This window comes from Equus przewalskii, unplaced genomic scaffold (genome assembly GCF_037783145.1).
Source record: "Equus przewalskii isolate Varuska unplaced genomic scaffold, EquPr2 ChrUn-13, whole genome shotgun sequence".
Taxonomy (NCBI): domain Eukaryota; kingdom Metazoa; phylum Chordata; class Mammalia; order Perissodactyla; family Equidae; genus Equus; species Equus przewalskii.
In genome coordinates this window covers 3512808-3529729 of record NW_027228750.1, presented here as the reverse complement: position 1 = coordinate 3529729, position 16922 = coordinate 3512808, and the positions used below count along the sequence as shown (strand labels likewise).

General features: G+C 46.6%; 1 protein-coding gene across 2 annotated transcripts in view; it reads left to right on the top strand.

Moving 5' to 3' along the window:
• Positions 1 to 6770, top strand: part of ATP1A1 (ATPase Na+/K+ transporting subunit alpha 1) — a 30210-nt gene extending 23440 nt beyond the window's left edge. For both annotated transcript variants that reach the window (XM_070608158.1, XM_008515134.2), the window contains exons 15-23: positions 18 to 168; positions 772 to 940; positions 1085 to 1239; positions 1617 to 1740; positions 3047 to 3192; positions 3308 to 3438; positions 3702 to 3803; positions 5781 to 5872; positions 6416 to 6770. In XM_070608158.1, the coding sequence (XP_070464259.1) occupies positions 18 to 168; positions 772 to 940; positions 1085 to 1239; positions 1617 to 1740; positions 3047 to 3192; positions 3308 to 3438; positions 3702 to 3803; positions 5781 to 5872; positions 6416 to 6444 (1099 nt within the window). In that variant the 3' untranslated portion in view covers positions 6445 to 6770. The remainder of the gene's footprint in view (positions 1 to 17; positions 169 to 771; positions 941 to 1084; positions 1240 to 1616; positions 1741 to 3046; positions 3193 to 3307; positions 3439 to 3701; positions 3804 to 5780; positions 5873 to 6415) is intronic.
• Positions 6771 to 16922: the final 10152 nt, after the last annotated feature.

Sequence of the window (16922 nt, the reverse complement as noted above, 5' to 3'; positions counted from 1 at the left end):
TTCTGTCCTCATCCTAGAGATGCCAAGGCCTGCGTGGTTCATGGGAGTGATCTGAAGGACATGACCCCTGAGCAGCTGGATGACATCTTGAGGCACCACACTGAGATTGTGTTTGCCAGGACCTCCCCTCAGCAGAAGCTTATCATCGTGGAAGGCTGCCAGAGGCAGGTCAGTGGCCCTCTCAGGCGCTGCTGACCTCAGTGATTGCAGTGCCAGTAAAAATGAAAAACAAAGCAACGGTGGTGGAAACACGACCCAGCTTTTCTCAGACTCAGGGTAACCGTGCCATTAAGAAGCTCCAGGCGTAGAGAGAACGGTGACTTGATAACGGTTTAGTAGAGACAGACACTTTTCAAGTCTTTGCTGTGGCCCAGAGCCTGAGCCTCAGCACCTGCCTGGATTAGCAGTGCAGACTCCTAATGCCTACATTGGAGATGGGAAGGGCCAGGAGACTCCCATCCCCTTCCTTGAAAAGACCTGGGGCTGTGCATTAAGGAATGAGGTTTTCCAGGGCTCCACTCATCAAAGTCATGACTTTGAGTAGCCCTTGTTAAGCAGAGGTGAAGCCTCCTCAGAATTGTATTCGTGCCGCCATGCTGTTGGGTGGCAGCTCTGTGGGTTCTTGGCTAAGATGATTCTGAGACTCCATAAAGTCTGTGGGAAGGGAGCAGTGTCTGTAAGGAGGAGAGGCGAGTGCAGGCATGCCCCTTGCTTACTTCCATCTCTAGACGACATGATTCTTACGAACCCTCTCCATTCATTTTGTGGTAGGGTGCCATTGTGGCTGTAACTGGCGATGGTGTCAATGACTCTCCAGCTTTGAAGAAGGCGGACATTGGGGTTGCTATGGGGATAGCTGGCTCAGACGTGTCTAAACAAGCTGCTGACATGATTCTTTTGGACGACAACTTTGCCTCAATTGTGACTGGAGTAGAGGAAGGTGAGAGCACTACATTTAAAGTGTTTCCCAAACACTCGTCCTGAGTCCGCCAATCAGTATCCATTTCTGGACACTTCCTGCATATCTGCAGTTTCTAGTCTGCTTATCTCTACGTTATACCATAAAAATATTTTGCCTTCCTAGGTCGTCTGATCTTCGATAACTTGAAGAAATCCATTGCCTACACCCTGACCAGTAACATTCCAGAGATCACCCCCTTCCTGATATTTATTATTGCAAACATTCCACTGCCCCTGGGGACTGTCACCATCCTCTGCATTGACTTGGGCACAGACATGGTAAGTGAATGTCGCAGCTTCCACACACTGTGGTGTTAAGGTGTGGCATTAGTGCTCGCTGCTGTGCTCCTGGGGTCCACATGCTTGTCAGTAGGGAAAGAAATTCGCAGTAGCTATATCCAGCGTGTCTTGCAGCCTCAGCATCAACGAATCAATGTTGTTATTCTTCAAGGCACCCGTCAACACCTGTTTATCAGATAGGAGTCTTGCCTTTGTGTAATTTTGTTGTGTTGTTTTTCCCATGGGACCTGTAATATTAGCTCATGGTATGAAAAACATTTTTAAAAGAGAGGCCAAGAACTTTATAACGGGAGGGTCACAGTGTCGGCTTTCTGGTATTTGGTGACTTTAAATCCCTTCTCGCCCCTACCCCCCAGGTCCCCGCCATCTCCCTGGCTTATGAGCAAGCTGAGAGCGACATCATGAAGAGACAGCCCAGAAACCCCCAGACGGACAAACTTGTGAATGAGCGGCTGATCAGCATGGCCTACGGACAAATTGGTGAGCTGCCACATGGCGTCGAGTAGGCAGCTGGCACGCTTACAGTATCTGGAGCGGTGGTGTCTGCCTTAGATAGGTTGATTTCTGAGACTTCAAATCTAGGGTGATGAGCCGCAACATAGGGTGAGACTACAGGAAGTTTCTAGATTCTCTTCTGTGTGAGAAGACATCTTTTGCTGTCAGCCCAGTTACTTCTTTGTGGAAACTGCAGTTCTTTACACCAAGCATCTTGTGACTGGGCTCAACTCTGCCTGAGAACTGAGGATCCTCCTCCTCGCTGGGCCTCCCAGAATGCCAGGCACAGTTCTAGGGAACAGCGCATGTTGACTCAAAGGCAGCTTTTCCTGGGGATACACAGTGTCTGTCACTAATTTGGATAGAGAGTTAGGCTTTGAAGAAATTACACGAGTTCAAAGGTTTGGCTGGTAGCGGTGGCCCTGCACCCCCACTCTCCCCACCACCAGTGCTTGGTTTCTGCTCCGCCGGTGGAGCATGACCAGCTAACAGATGGTCCAGGTCGGGGGCAAGGAAAATGCCCTTTGATCCTAAATCATCTGCGTAGTCTCCTTCGGGAGAACCTGGTGAAGCCGCCATGAACAACTTCTTCTTCTGGATTAATGGGTTGCATTGCTGGGAACTTTGGTAAAGGGGAACAGATGAGTACATTATGGAAACATGGCAAAGATGGATTGGACAGTTGCTGACAACAGAGGAACTGGCTGATAGCCAGGTAGACCTAATTTTGTGAAGGGAGACTAGGTTCAGAGCATAGGATGAAATCCTGCCCTGAGGAATTTAGGGTAATGTGGTTGGATTGGATGCCAGGGGGAAAGGGTCCCAATAGTGTGGGAGGAGGAGGGTTGTGTCAGAAAGTACCACATTCACAATTTCCACAGTGGCTGGCAAAGAGGCAATGTGTAAAAATTGAGAGATGGGGGAAAAGTCATAATTTTTCAGAGATTAAAAAATAGGAAGTGGATTTTTTCCCCCTAAAGGTCAAGCCCTGATAGAGGCAGATGATCAAGTAATAGAGGTGGGTGTTTAAGAGTAAGGTCTGTCTGTCTTCTTTAAGCTCTAAAAAGTGACTCAAAAAGTGGAGAGGGTGCTGGGCGAGGAGTGTACCCCTGGTTCCTCCATCCCGCCAGTCATGGCCTGTGAGTGACGGGCAACTCTCCGGTGCCTTCATCAACCAGTGAGAAAGACTTCCCTCAAGTACCTCCCAGGCCTGCTCCAGTGATCAGATGCAGTGTGTGGAGATGCCCTTGTACCAGGTTCTAGCATTAAAGTTACTTTTCTAACTTCTTAGGTATGATCCAGGCCCTAGGGGGCTTCTTCACCTACTTTGTGATTCTGGCTGAGAATGGCTTCCTCCCAATTCACCTGCTGGGACTCCGCGTGGACTGGGATGACCGCTGGGTCAACGACGTGGAGGACAGCTACGGGCAGCAGTGGGTGAGTGAGGGCCTGACAGTGCTGGAGCTCCTCAGGCCCCTGAGGACGGTGACCACACAGCCACTGGCCACGTGGGCAAAGAGCCAGGCCCATCTTTTTGCCTTTTGCGTTTCAGACTTACGAACAGAGGAAAATCGTGGAGTTCACCTGCCACACAGCATTCTTCGTCAGTATCGTGGTGGTACAGTGGGCCGACTTGGTCATCTGCAAGACCAGGAGGAACTCAGTCTTCCAGCAGGGGATGAAGTGAGTAGAGAGGACAGTCAAGGTTCCTGGCTCAAAGAAGGGGTCTGGGATTTCTAAACCCTTCACAGAAAGCCCAGCAGCTGGCACATGTGCCAAAGTTTCTGGAATCTCTAGTTTTTGGAGCAGATTTAGGAAGCCAAATGCAGTTTTCAAGTTCCTAAGTACAACTAGTACATAGAAACATTGATCTGCCGTTTAACACACAGCATTAGAAGATAAATTTCTATTTGTGTTTTTTAAGCTTTTTTCCTCCTTGACTTTAGGAACAAGATCCTAATATTTGGCCTCTTCGAAGAGACGGCCCTTGCTGCCTTCCTTTCCTACTGCCCTGGAATGGGTGTGGCCCTGAGGATGTATCCCCTCAAGTAAGTCCATCCTCTTCCAGCTCCAAAAAAATAGTTAGTGTGGCTTTTCCTCTTGTGAGTAGCCGTCCTTTTCAGAACTTTTGGGTGGCATGTACAAGACTTCCTATGGATTGGAAAATCAGGAAGGCCTGATTCATCAGTAAATCAGACTAGCAAGTCCGGAGACTTGTTGACCACGGCCACTGCTTAGGATTTGGCCCCAGACAGGCTCTGGTAATTGGGCTTCCCCGCTGGCTCACTGCTGAGCACTCAGGTCCCCCACAGCCACAGTCCAGTTGTCTTTAGAGGCCAACCAGGGGTCTCCTGGAGTTTGGGGGCCCAGGTTCAAATCTTGGTTTGCTTACCCTGTCACTGTGCATCCCATCGCAAGCCCCTTGTGGGTCTCTGAATCCTCTGCTCTCAGAGGAAGTTTGGAGAAGCAGATCTGAGGTCCCTTTTACCTTACAGTTGATCAGAGGAAGCTTACCCCTAGTCTGATCAGAACCAGACTGGCCTTGAGCACAGTGAATGACCTTGCACTTCTCATAAACCTGAATTTTCACATACAGGGTTTACCGCAAACGCCAGTAGCATTTTGAAACAGTGTGTTTGGTGCTGTCTGCTAACTGATTAAAGTATGCTAAGCCACAGAATGTGGGACCTGTACAATACAAGCTTCTGATTTAAAACGTCAGCCTCCCCATCCTTGCTCAGACCCATCTAGACTCAGCTAGCCTGTTGCCATCTCCTCTCCTTTTGCTGATCTCAGCCCTAAAGTAACCAAACCCCATTGACTTCATTGACTTCCTGCTGGGTGTGTGCAGACGTCATCTGTGGTGCAGGCTAGCCTAGTGTCTAGGCTCTCTCTCATTATTGCCCCACCCTGTTTTTCTGGCCTTATCTTGTACCTATCCAAGCTTATGTTAGGTGAATTCAATATTCTCTGCCTATGTATTTGCTTAAGGCTGTGTCCCCCCCCCCTTATTAACCCTGAAAATCCTTCAGGGCTGACTTCCTCGGAGCTTGTCCCCATGTGATCTCACCCTCCTGGACATGTGCAATTGCACCCTTCTTTGGCATTGCGTATTAGGTCATTTCTGCTCCCCACTAGAATATAAAGGCCTGGGCCACAGTATCGTTGCCTTTCTATCTCCAGCACCCTGCACAGAGCTGGCGTACAACAGCAGCCAGCCATGTCCAAGTTGAATTTTGTCATCTTGGGCCAGTGTTTATCAAGAGGAGGCCAGGAGGATCACAGAGCTTTCTTTTAGAAATGGACAGTCACGCTAAAATAGTGTAGTGCCTCAGAACAGCTCGCTGTGACTAGAGGACTTGTTTCTTCAATTTGGAAGGTGGTTTGCTCGGGTGCCTGAATCAAACAGGGTCTTCTCTTAGCTGCTGTGGAGGACATGCAGGTCAGGAAGAGGTGGAGGAGACCGCCAGAGCTCTGCCCTGGGACCACCTTCCTCACATGTTTACTGCACGAGCTGGTCGTCAGGAAAGCTTAGCCCTCCCACAGAGGCTGCCCAGGGCACCTGTCTCCAGGCTGGGGACTGTGCAGCAGCCCGTGAGCTCCCAAAGGCCTCTGATCTCTCTTAGGGCTCAGCTGTTTTCATTTCCCACATCTAGGACTCAGAGCAGACAGCTGACTGTCCCAATTCCATCATCAGAGACCAAATTTAGGGGATAGATAAATTGGTTTTGACCCACACTGGCAGTTCTTTATCTTCAAATGCCAGCATATCAGAGAAATACATTCGAGCTTGTTAAACACTTAAAATGCCCAGTCACTGAGATGGTGAACAGAAAATCTACTCAACTCACCCTACAAACCAAACTTAGAAACAAACCAAGCTGAAGATGGGCAGGGGCCTCCTTTATGAAGACTGCAGCCTGGTTTCTCCTGTCTCTCTGGGCCCTAGGCACACAGAGCAGCAGGCTGTGCTTAAGGCATTGGCATGTGTTCATGTGTAAATTGGTACCTGCTGCTTTTTCCAGGCCTACCTGGTGGTTCTGTGCCTTCCCGTACTCTCTTCTCATCTTCGTGTATGACGAAGTCAGAAAACTCATCATCAGGCGACGCCCTGGCGGTAATTACAGGCATTTTAGCTTGGGGGAGGGGGAGGGGCTGCAGTTGTGTGGGCTTTTCTGATCTTTCCTTTGAAGTGTCCCGGCTCCCTCACAGGCTCCTGATGGGCCAAGGCCCGCACACCAGCCCGCGGGACACTGACTACAGTTCCAGTCCCATCCTCAGAACCACGTTCTCAGTCCAGGCTTCAGAACCAGTCATCTTTTAGACTCTAAAATACAAACCAAATATGATACAGTGGAAACTTGGTTGGAAATCTAAACCATCTTTCCAGTTAACACCTTCTTCCTAAAAGCATTTAAATAAATACAATCGAGAGTCCCATATTGAATTTGGGATCCCCCCACCCCCCATTGGCTTTGTCTGTTATCCCCAGGTCAGTTCTTTCCCCTCTTGGCTGGCGTGTGGGCTCACTGCAGCCTCTCTGTTGGCTGGCGCGTGGGCTCACTGCAGCCTCTCTGTTGGCTGGCGCGTGGGCTCACTGCAGCCTCTCTGTTGGCTGGCGCGTGGGCTCACTGCAGCGTCTGTGTGTTTGCTGCCGCAGGCTGGGTGGAGAAGGAGACCTACTACTAGACGCCATCCTGCACGCCGCGGAGCATCGCTCCACCCTGCACCCCTCACCCACCCCCCTCTGTGTACTTCAGTCCCGGAACTCGGAACTCTACCCTGGTAGGAAGGCACCGAAGCATGTGGGGGAAGCCAGACGTCCCGGAATGAAGCATGTAGCTATATGGGGGGGGAGGGGGGAGGGCTGCCTGAAAAACATCCATCTGTGGGAATGACAGCGGGGAAGGTTTTTATGTGCCTTTTTGTTTTTGTAAAAAGGATAACTCGGAAAGACTGAAAGAATACATTTTATATCTGGATTTTTACAAATAAAGATGGCTATTATAATGGAATTTGCCTCATGTCTTCATCACTTCTGTGGTCCAGATGTCTGTGTGTTGTGTGAGGGATCTGGAGCTCTGGCTCCCCGTGTGCAAGTCCTTGGACTAGCAGCTTCATCAGCACCACCAGGGAACTTGTTAGCACGGCAAACCCAGGCCCACTGAACCAAAGCTAACAAACAGTCTGGTTTAATAAGCTCTCCAGGTGATTCTGATTCAAGTTTGAGACCCACTGATTAAGAGGAACCTTCTTGCCCATCCTCTTATTCTGAGTAGATAAGCTTACCTGACCCTTTTCCTGTGAGGCTCCTTCAGGTGGGATGGCTGTCACTCCATGTGCTGCCTTAATGTCTGCTTCCTGACAGAAAAACACGTCATGTGAAGGCCTTTCAGACCCACAGAGTATAATAAACTGCAGAGCAGGCCCTTGTTTCCGTGTCCTAGTGGCGGCCCCGCAGCCCTGCCTGTCTCTCAGATCACCACCACAACAGCTTCAAGTGTGTCTACACCAGGGTTTGTCTGAGAGGCAGAAACCTCCGTCCACACACTCGGGGAATGCCTGCCCATCAGGAGGTGCTTCCCGTCCACATAACATGTCCCTATTGCAGAAAGTGGCTATGTGCCAGAAGGTGCTTAAGAAAAAAGGTGAAGATCTGCTTACTCAAGGTCAAGTCTGAGAACACCTGCTGTCAGAGAGTTAGTGTAAAAGGCCCCTCAGCACCATCGCTCAGTAGTTGGCCTGAGTACTGTTAACTACCTGTACTTCAGGCTGTCCTTGTTTCAAGCAGATACAGCAAGGCATCCTTACCTCTGGCACCAAACAGTGACCATGACCTGCCAGAGGAGCATAGATTGGCTTCAAGTATTTTTTTCTCTGAAAATCTTAATTCATTGCTCACGTCTCTCGAGTGCCACTCACTTCAAGCCATGCACATGGGAGGTGGAGGGAATTGGTAATTCCACGTACCAGCAGGGTCATTGTCCCGGAGCCTCTCCAGCTGGAGGAACTGAGAGGGCTGGGTAGTGTGACTTCTGAGTCTAACCCACCAGTTCTTCCCTCCTTTCTTGGGCACCTTCCTCCTGGAGATCTCTACGCTTGTAGGCAAGTCGTCTTTAAAGAGCCATTTGTTCAGGCCAACATAAGGAAACCAGGATGAAGCCAAAGAACTAACAAAGCCCTCAGGATTAGAGGGCTGTGGGACAAGTGGTTATTGGGTCCTTGTGTGCTTGGACTGCCACACCCTTGTCAGAGGTTTGCTGTCCCCTCCCCTATTCCCTGTGTGTCTGTTTCCTGGCTGCCCTGGAGAGTTGACCAGTGAATACACACCATGGGTATTCCCTGACTTAAAAGAATTTGAAGCAGCCCGAGACTACAGACTCTCGAGGTGACCCCAGATAGCTTCCTAGCCAGGGCTTCTCAGAGCGCTCAGTGGCCTTAGACTTCAGGAACACCCCAGAGTGAGGGCGGAGGGAGGAGCGGGGCCAAGGGTCCCTCGGAGCCCCTTTCTACCAGGACATTCCTGCCCTTGTTTATCTGATGGTCCCTTTTTGAATAAAGAGTTTTATAGTCAAATGTGATCTAGAAAAAACAGATAGGTGATGGGTAAAGCTGGTACCAAAGCTAGTTTTAACGAGCCGGCTCTTCCCAAGCTTTCTGAAATCAAGAGTGGGTGACTGGCTCCGTTTTTACCTCTTCACACCTAAACTCGCACTTGAGCCCTGTCAGCAGTAGCTAGAAATCAGAACAGTAACAGAAACAGCTCCCAAATCCTGACCCCAGCTCCTGTCTACCCCCACAAACCTGCATCTGAAGCGTCTCAACTACCCTCTGTAACGCCCTCCTGACACTTTTAACCACACGCCCCTCAATACCCGAGTCCTCGCCAGTGATTTTCAATGTCCTTACCTCTATCTCTAGCTCTCTCCCTCCTTTCACGGACAAGCTTATAAGAAGAGTAACCATCACTTCTTCCCTCTACTTGCTCACCTCCCAATCATCTCTCCACCTCCCCTTCTGCCTCCCAGTGACACCCGTCCACTGCAATTGGCCTTGTGGAAGTCGCCACTGACCCTCATTCGTAAACCCAGTGGGCTCTTCCCAGTCCTTCCTTGGCCTCTGCAGCACCTCTGCCTCCATCACACACTTTCTGAAACCAGACACCTTGTCTCTCTGTCGTCATCGCTGTCCACACCTTAGCTTTCAGCCTCTTCATCTGCTCCTTAGCTGTTAGTTTCCTCAGGGAGGTCCCCACCCTCTTCCCTCTGCCTGCTTCATAGTCTTCCTGGGGTTTCACAACATCACCTACGTGATGCTTTCCAACTCTTCAGTCTGGTCCTGTCTCCTGAGCCCCAGACCCATAAATCCTGTTGTCTCAGACATCTGTATTTGTTCAGAAAAAGCACAGCACACTAGTCTTAACTGCACTGACAAAACAGAGTTTGAGGTCTCTCAAGATGAACATGCTCTAGGCAATGACATTGTCATCCTGTTGCCCAAGTCAGAAACCTGCAAGTCATGGGAGACTTCTGCCTCCCTTACCTTGCTGTGGCCCCCACCACCACCCAGTCAATCACCAGTCACTGTTGATTCCAGTGTGGTGGCTGCAAACACAGGCTTTGTGTCTTAGCCTAGACACAGTCACTTACTGACTCACCCTGGGCACAGAATTTAGCCTCTTTGTGCTTCATTTACTCTAGAATAAGGATGATGTTTCAGAGTTGTTAAAGGGATTAAGTGAGATTATATATAAAGGGATTAGCACAGTGGCTGGTGCTCAATAAATCCTTTTCTCCACTGCCACTGCCCTTCTCGTCTGGACAGCTTCAACAGCCTCGGGGTCAGTCTCCTTTCTGCCTTCCTCTACTCCAGTGGTTCTCAAACTGTTGTCTCTACACCAGCATCACCTGAACTTATTAGAAATGCACATCCTAATTCAGACAGACTGAATCAGAAACTCTAGTGGTGGGACTCAGCAATCTGTTTTAATAAAGAATCCAGATGATTCCAATGCATGTCAAAATCTGGGACCATCGGTCTACCCCATCCTCCAAGCTCCATTTGCTGCCTCTCCACCATTCCTGTCTTCACTTTGGACCCCAGCACATAAACGTATCTCTGCTCAGCCAAATTCCTGGGAAATCCCTAATGTGCTACACGCTGCTTCCTTGCCATCCTGTAAGTCCCCTTGGCATCTCCCTTCCAATCCACCCACCTTGGCCCAACCCTCATTCTCCTGGCTAATTGACTCACCTTTTTGGATACATTTAGGCCTTTCCTCCTTGGGAAAGGCTCAGTGGGCCGACGTTTTTGCACACTTTACTGTAGCACTTACACCTGCTTAGTGTGTTCCCTGGTAGACTATAAGTTCCTGAGCACATGGACCAGGCTGTACCCTCTCCAACATCTGGCACGATCAGCACTTGTTGAATGAATGATTGCTCATTACCAGATTTTTCTGCTGCCCAAGTAGCTGCATTTTTAACATTTCACCCTCACCTTGAATCCCTGTTTTTTAGATCAGGGCTGACATTTCACCCAAAGGAAATCCATGCCCAGGTTTGCCAGTAATCTATGAGTTATGGCCTCTCCCTCTCTCTCAAGACTTTGAAGTGGGAAATTAGAGAGTATTAAGAATGGGTCATGCATGGAATTAGGATGTCAAGAAGTGGAGCAGGAGACCATGGCAAGTGACGGAGAGAAGGCAAAGAAGATGAGGAGATCTACAAAGAGACACAAAGACACTGAGAGGGACACAAGTCCTTGGACCTGTCTAGGTTCCAGAACTTTGAATCCCTGTCCTGGGCCTCAAATGATTTCACAAGAAATCCTCCCCACCCCCCAACAGGTTGGAATCTCCTATTAGATAGTTGCTTGGTATTCTACTTCTTCACAGAACTCACAATTCTAACTAATTTGTTACTCAATTATGTAATTATAGGCATGCCTCAGGTTGCTGTGCTTTACAGATATTGCATTTTTAACAAATTGGAAATTTGTGGCAACTCTGCGTCTAGCAAGTCTATTGGCGCCATTTTTCCAACAGCGTTTCCCCACTTCGTGTCTGTGTCACATTTTGGTAATTCTCACAATATTTCAAACTTTTTTCTTATTATATTTGTTATGGTGATCTGTGATCAGTGATCTTTGATGTTACTATTGTAATCGCTTGGGGTGCCAAGAACCACACCCATACAAGATGGCGAATTGAATCTTTAAGTGTTGTGTGTGTTCTGACTGTTCCACCCACTGGCCGTTTCCCATCTCTCTCCCTCCCCTCGGGCCTCCCTTTTCCCTGAGTCACAACAATATTGAAATTAGACCAAGTAATGTCTACAATGGCCTCTAAGTGTTCAAGTAAAAGGAAGAGTGATACATCTCTCACATTAAGTCGAAAGCTAGAAATGATTAAGCCCAGTGAGAAAGGCAAGTCAAAAGCCAAGATAGGCCAAAAGCTAGGCCTCTTGCACCAAACAGTTAGCCAAGTTGTGAATGCAAAGGAAAAGTTCTTGAAGGAAATTAAGTGCTACTCCAGTGAACACATGAATGATAAGAAAGTGAAACAGCCTTATTGCTGATAGGGAGAAATTTTTAGTGGTCTGGACAGAAGATCAAAGCAGCCACAACATTCCCTTCAGCCAAAGCCTAACCCAGAACAAGGCCCTAACTCTCCAATTCTGTGAAGGTGAGAGAGGTGAGGAAGCTGCAGAAGAAAAGTCTGAAGCCAGCAGAGGTTGGCTCATGAGGTTTAAGGAAAGAAGCCACTTCCATAAGATAAAAGTGCAAGGTGAAGCAACAAGTGCTGATGTAGAAGCTGAAGCAAGTTATCCAGAAGGTCTAGCTAAGACGATTAATGAAGGTGGCACACTAAACCACAGATTTTCAATGGAGATGAAACAGCCTTATATTGGAAGAAGGTGCCATCTGGGACTTCCATAGCTAGAGAGGAGAAGTCAATGCTTGTCTTCAAAGCTACAAAGGACAGGCTAACTCTCTTGTTAGGGGTTAATACAATTGGTGACTTTAAGTTGAAACAAATGCTCATTTACCATTCCCCAAATCCTAGGGCCTTCAAGAGTTATGCTAAATCTACTCTGCATGTGCTCTATAAATGGAATAACAAAGCCTGGGTGACAGACATCGTTTACAACATGATTTAGTGAATATGTTAAGCCCACTGTTGAGACCTACTGCTCAGAAAAAAAGATTCCTTTTCAAATATTGATAATATTGACAGCTCACTGACAATGCACCCAGTCACTCAAGAGCTCTGATGGAGATGTATAACGAGATTTATGTTGTTTTCATGCCTGCTAATACAACATCCATTGTGCAGACCAGGGATCAAGGAGTAATTTCAACTTTCAAGTCTTCTTGTTTAAGAAATACATTTCATAAGGCTATAGCTGCCATAGATAGTGATTCCTTTGATGGATCTGGGCAAAGTAAATTGAAAACCTTCTGTAAGGGATTCACCATTCTAGATGCCATTAGGAACATTTGTGACTCATGGGAAGAGGTCAAAATAATAAAATTTACAGGAGTTCAGAAGAAGTTGATTCCAACCCTCAGAGATGACCTTGAGGGGTTCAAGACTTCATTGGAGGAAGTAACTGAAGAAGTGGTGGAAATAGTAAGAGAACTAGAATTGGAAGTGAAGCCTGAAGATGGGCCTGAATTGCTGCATCTCATGATAAAATTTTAACGGATATGAGGAGTTGCTTCTTATGGATGAGTAAAGAAAGTGGTTTCTTGAGATGGAATCTACTCTTGGTGAAGATGCTGTGAAAATTGTTTAAATGACAACAAAGGACATAGACTATCACATTAACTTCATTGATAAAGCAGCGGCAGGGTTTGAGAGGACTGACGTCAATTTTGAAAGGAGTTATACTGTGGGTAAAATGCTGTCAAACAGCATCACATGCTACAGAGAAATCATTTGTGAAAGGAAGAGTCAATCGATGCAGCAAACTTCATTGTTCTCTTACTTTAAGAAATTGCCACAGCCACCCCAACCTTCCGGCATCCACCACCCTGATTAGTCAGCAGCCATCAACACAGAGGTAAGACCCTCCACCAGCATAAAGATTATGACTCACTGAAGGTTCTGATGATGGTTAGCATTCTTTAGCAATGAAGCATTTTTAAATTAAGATGTACATTTTTTAGACATAATCTTATTGCACTTTTACTAGACTATACAGCATAGTGTGAATATAATTTTTATATGTACTTGGAAACAAAAAAATTTGTGTGACTCCCGTATTTGATATTCACTTTATTGCAGTGGTCTGGAACTGAACGTGCAATATCTCTGAGGTACGCCTTTATTAATTTAGTATCCATTTTTCCCTGCTAACCTGTAAATTCCATGAGGTCCAGAAGCCTGTCCGTTCTTTTCCATTTTATCCCTCATGCTCAGCTCAGTGCCTTAAAAGGAGAAGCTGAAACTTACCACAGTGGCTGATACTCCCTAAAGAGAAAGATGGGTTCCAGTTCAAGATGGCGATATAGGAAGATTCTGAACTCACCTCCTTCCACATATACACCGAATCTACAGCTATACATGGAACAATTTCCTCTGAAAAAAGCCTAAAAACTAACTGAGCAACTCCATTGGGCAAACAAGAAAAAACCCACATCGAGGCAGGTAGGAGAGGCTGAGACCCCATCTCGCCATAAACCCCACCCCGAGTATGGCGACCCACAATTGGGAGGGAGCTCAAAAACCAGAGCTTCTCCCTGAGGAGTAAAGGTCTTGAAACCCGCATCGGGCATCCTAACTTTTAAGACCTGCACCGAAGAGACGAAACTTCAAAACATCTGGCTTTGAAACAGGGCTCGTGTCCATGAGACCTACATGGCTATAGCAAACTGAAAGGCACGGAGACTTTATGTAAAAGAGGCTTATTTGCCTTTATTAAAGCATCAGCCTGAGGAGAGGACTTCTAATTAGATATATATCTACTCCTCGGAGCGTGGGCACGTTCCTTGTGCTCGCCCTCTGCCATGCTCCAGAGCACCAGTGTCTCCCAGTAAGAAGCTTGTACACGTGTCTGGCACCTGGGTTTTTGCACTGCTGCCCAAGGGACACCTCTTGATTGCCTTGCCCTGGTGGTCATGGGTGCTTGTGTTCTTGGGTCCTACAGAATTGTAACAACTGAAGACAGTTCTTGGCCAGCTACCACCCTGCGTGCACTGTGCTGACAGCAGACTGAAACACACCCCCAGTCTTTCTGTGAAAGAGGCCTATTTGCTTGTCCAAGAGCTTCAGGCTGAGGGCCAGACTTCTTGTTTGCCCCACATCTAGGATCCTACAGGGGTGCTCTCAGAGAACAGAGGCCAGTGGATGTCATCTTTGCACTCTCCCTCTGCCTCACTTCAGCTCACCAGTATCTTCCAGAAAGGAGCTTATACACTAATGTGGCACCCCAGTTTTTGCAGCTGTCACCAGGGGACACCTCTAAATTGCTGGCTCTGGTAGCCAACAAGGCTTACACTCACAGGTCCCGTAAGACTGTAACCAATGGAGAAAAAGTTCTCAACCAGCTACCAGCCCCAGGGCACAGCAAGAGGCAACAGACCCAGAAGCCCCGTCTTTCTGTGAAAGAGGCCTATTAGCTTATCTTCATAGCTGCAGCCTGAGAGGCAGGCTTCTAATTAAACACACATGTAAGGGCTCACCATAATGCTTTCCAGAGACCTTGGAAGGCAGACACTATCTTCACTCTCTGCCATGCTTGAGTGCCAGATTCTCTTGGAGAGGAGCTTGTACACGTGTCTGGTGCCCCGGTTTTTGTGGCTGTCACCCAGGGGATGCTCCTTGATCACCCAGCACTGGTGGCCAGCAGGGCTTGCATTCCTGGGTCCTATGGGACTGTAATAAGACAGTTCTTGACTGTCTATCATCCCCAGAGCACTGTGCAGACAACAGGCTGAAAGACAGCCCAGTCTTTCTGTGAAAGAGACCTATTTGCTTGTCTGGAAGCTTCAACCTGACGGGCAGGCTTCTGGTTTGGCACACATCTAGGGGCCTATTGAGATGCACTCTGGAGACAAAGGCCAGTGGACATCATCTTTGCACTCTCCCTCTGCCTCGCTCTAGATCACCAGTATCTCCAGAATAGGAACTTTTACACTTGTCTGGCACCCTGATTTTTTAACTACTACCCAAGGGACATCTCTAAATCACCTGGCTCTGGTGGGACTTATGCTTGTGGTCCCGCAGGACTGTATATATTTGCATAGTTTAAAAGCTGCTGCCTAAGGGTCTGGCTTCTAATCAGCCTGAATCTAGGTGCTGACTGAGCTCCTCCCCTTTGGGACACTGACAGGTCTTGGCATACCCTCAATGCCTGGAAGCCATTAAAAATAAAATAGGCTGGGGGTCTGCCTGGTGGCATAGTGGTTAAGTTTTCATGCTCCACTTTGGTGGCTCGGGGTTTGCAGGTTTGGATCCTGGGTGTGGACCTAGCACCACTCATCAAGCCATGCTGTAGCAACATCCCACATAAAATAGAGGAAGACTGGCACAGATGTTAGCTCAGGGTCAATCTTCCTCACACATACAGACACAAATAAGCTGGTTGGACAGTCACAAAGGTCTGAAGGGCAAACAAAAGCTAGGGCAGGGCTGAACAATAAGGTTCATCTCCTACACAGGGCCACTGCTTCAAGACTGGGAGAGGTGGCTGTTTATCTAACAAGATAAAACCTCAGAAAAAGACCTTAAGGAAACAGAGATAAGTGACTTACCTGATAAAGAATTCAAAATAATGGTCATAAAGATGCTCACCAAACTCAGGAGAAGAATTGATGAACACAACAAGAACTTCCACAAAGAGAAAATATAAGAAAGTACCAAATAGAAGTCATTTCAATAACTGAAATGAAAAATACATTAGAGGAGTTCAAAAACAGATTAGATGAAGCAGAAGAAAGGATCAGTGAACTTGAAGACAGAGCAGTGGAACTCACTCAATCAGAGCAGCAAAAAGAAAAAAGAATGAAAAAAAGCAAAGACGGCTTAAGGGACTTATGGGGCAACATCAAGTGGACCAATATTCCTATTATGGGGGTCCCAAGAAGCAGAAGAGAGAAAGAGGCAGAACCCTTATTTTTAAGAAATAATGGCTGAAAACTTCCCTTATCTGGGGAAGGAAACAGACATCAAGATCCAGGAATCCCACAATGTTCCAAATAAGATGAATTAAAAGAGACCCACACCAAGACATGTGATAATTAAAATGTCAAAAGTTAAAGACAAGAAGAGAATCTTAAAGGCAGCAAGATGCAGACAACTGGTTATGTGCAAGGGAAATCCCATAGGACTATTGGCAGATTTTTCAGCAGAAACTTTGTGGGCCAGAAGGGAGTGGCAAGATATATTCAAAGTGCTAAAAGAAAATAAACTTCCAACCAAGAATATTCTACCTGCAAAGCTGTCATTCAGAATTGAAGGAGAGATAGTTTTCCAGACAAGCAAAGCTAAAAGAGTTCATTACCACTAAACCAGTCTAATGAGAATTGTCAAAGGGACTTCTTTAAGCTGAAAAGAAAGGGCACTAATTAGTAACAGGAAAACATATGAAAGTATAAATCTCATTGGTAAAGGTAAATATATAGTAAAATTTAGCATAATGTAATGTTGTAAAGGTCAATCACTTTAAAGCTAGTATAAAGGTTAAAAGATAAATATAGTTTAAAAAACCCTATAACTACAACAATTAGTTAACAGATAAACAAGATAAAAAGATATAAAATGTGACATTAAAAACATAAAGTGTGGTGGGGGGGAGTAAAACACAGAGCTTCAGAATGCATTCAAACGTGAGTTGTTATGAACTTAAAATAGACTGTTATAAATATCAATTGTTATATGTAGGCCTCATGGTAACCACAAGCAAAAAACTATAGTAGATACACAAAAGATAAAGAGAAAGGAATCTAAAACATACCACTAAATAAAATCATCAAATCACTAAAGAGACCAAAAGAAGAAGAAAAGAATAGAGGAACTGCAAAACAGCCAGAAAACAATTAATAAAATGGCATTAAGTATGTACTTATCAATAATTACTTTAAATGTAAATGGACTAAATTCTCTAATAAAAAGACATGGAATGGCTGAATGGGTAAAAAAAGAAAAACAAGACCCATCTATA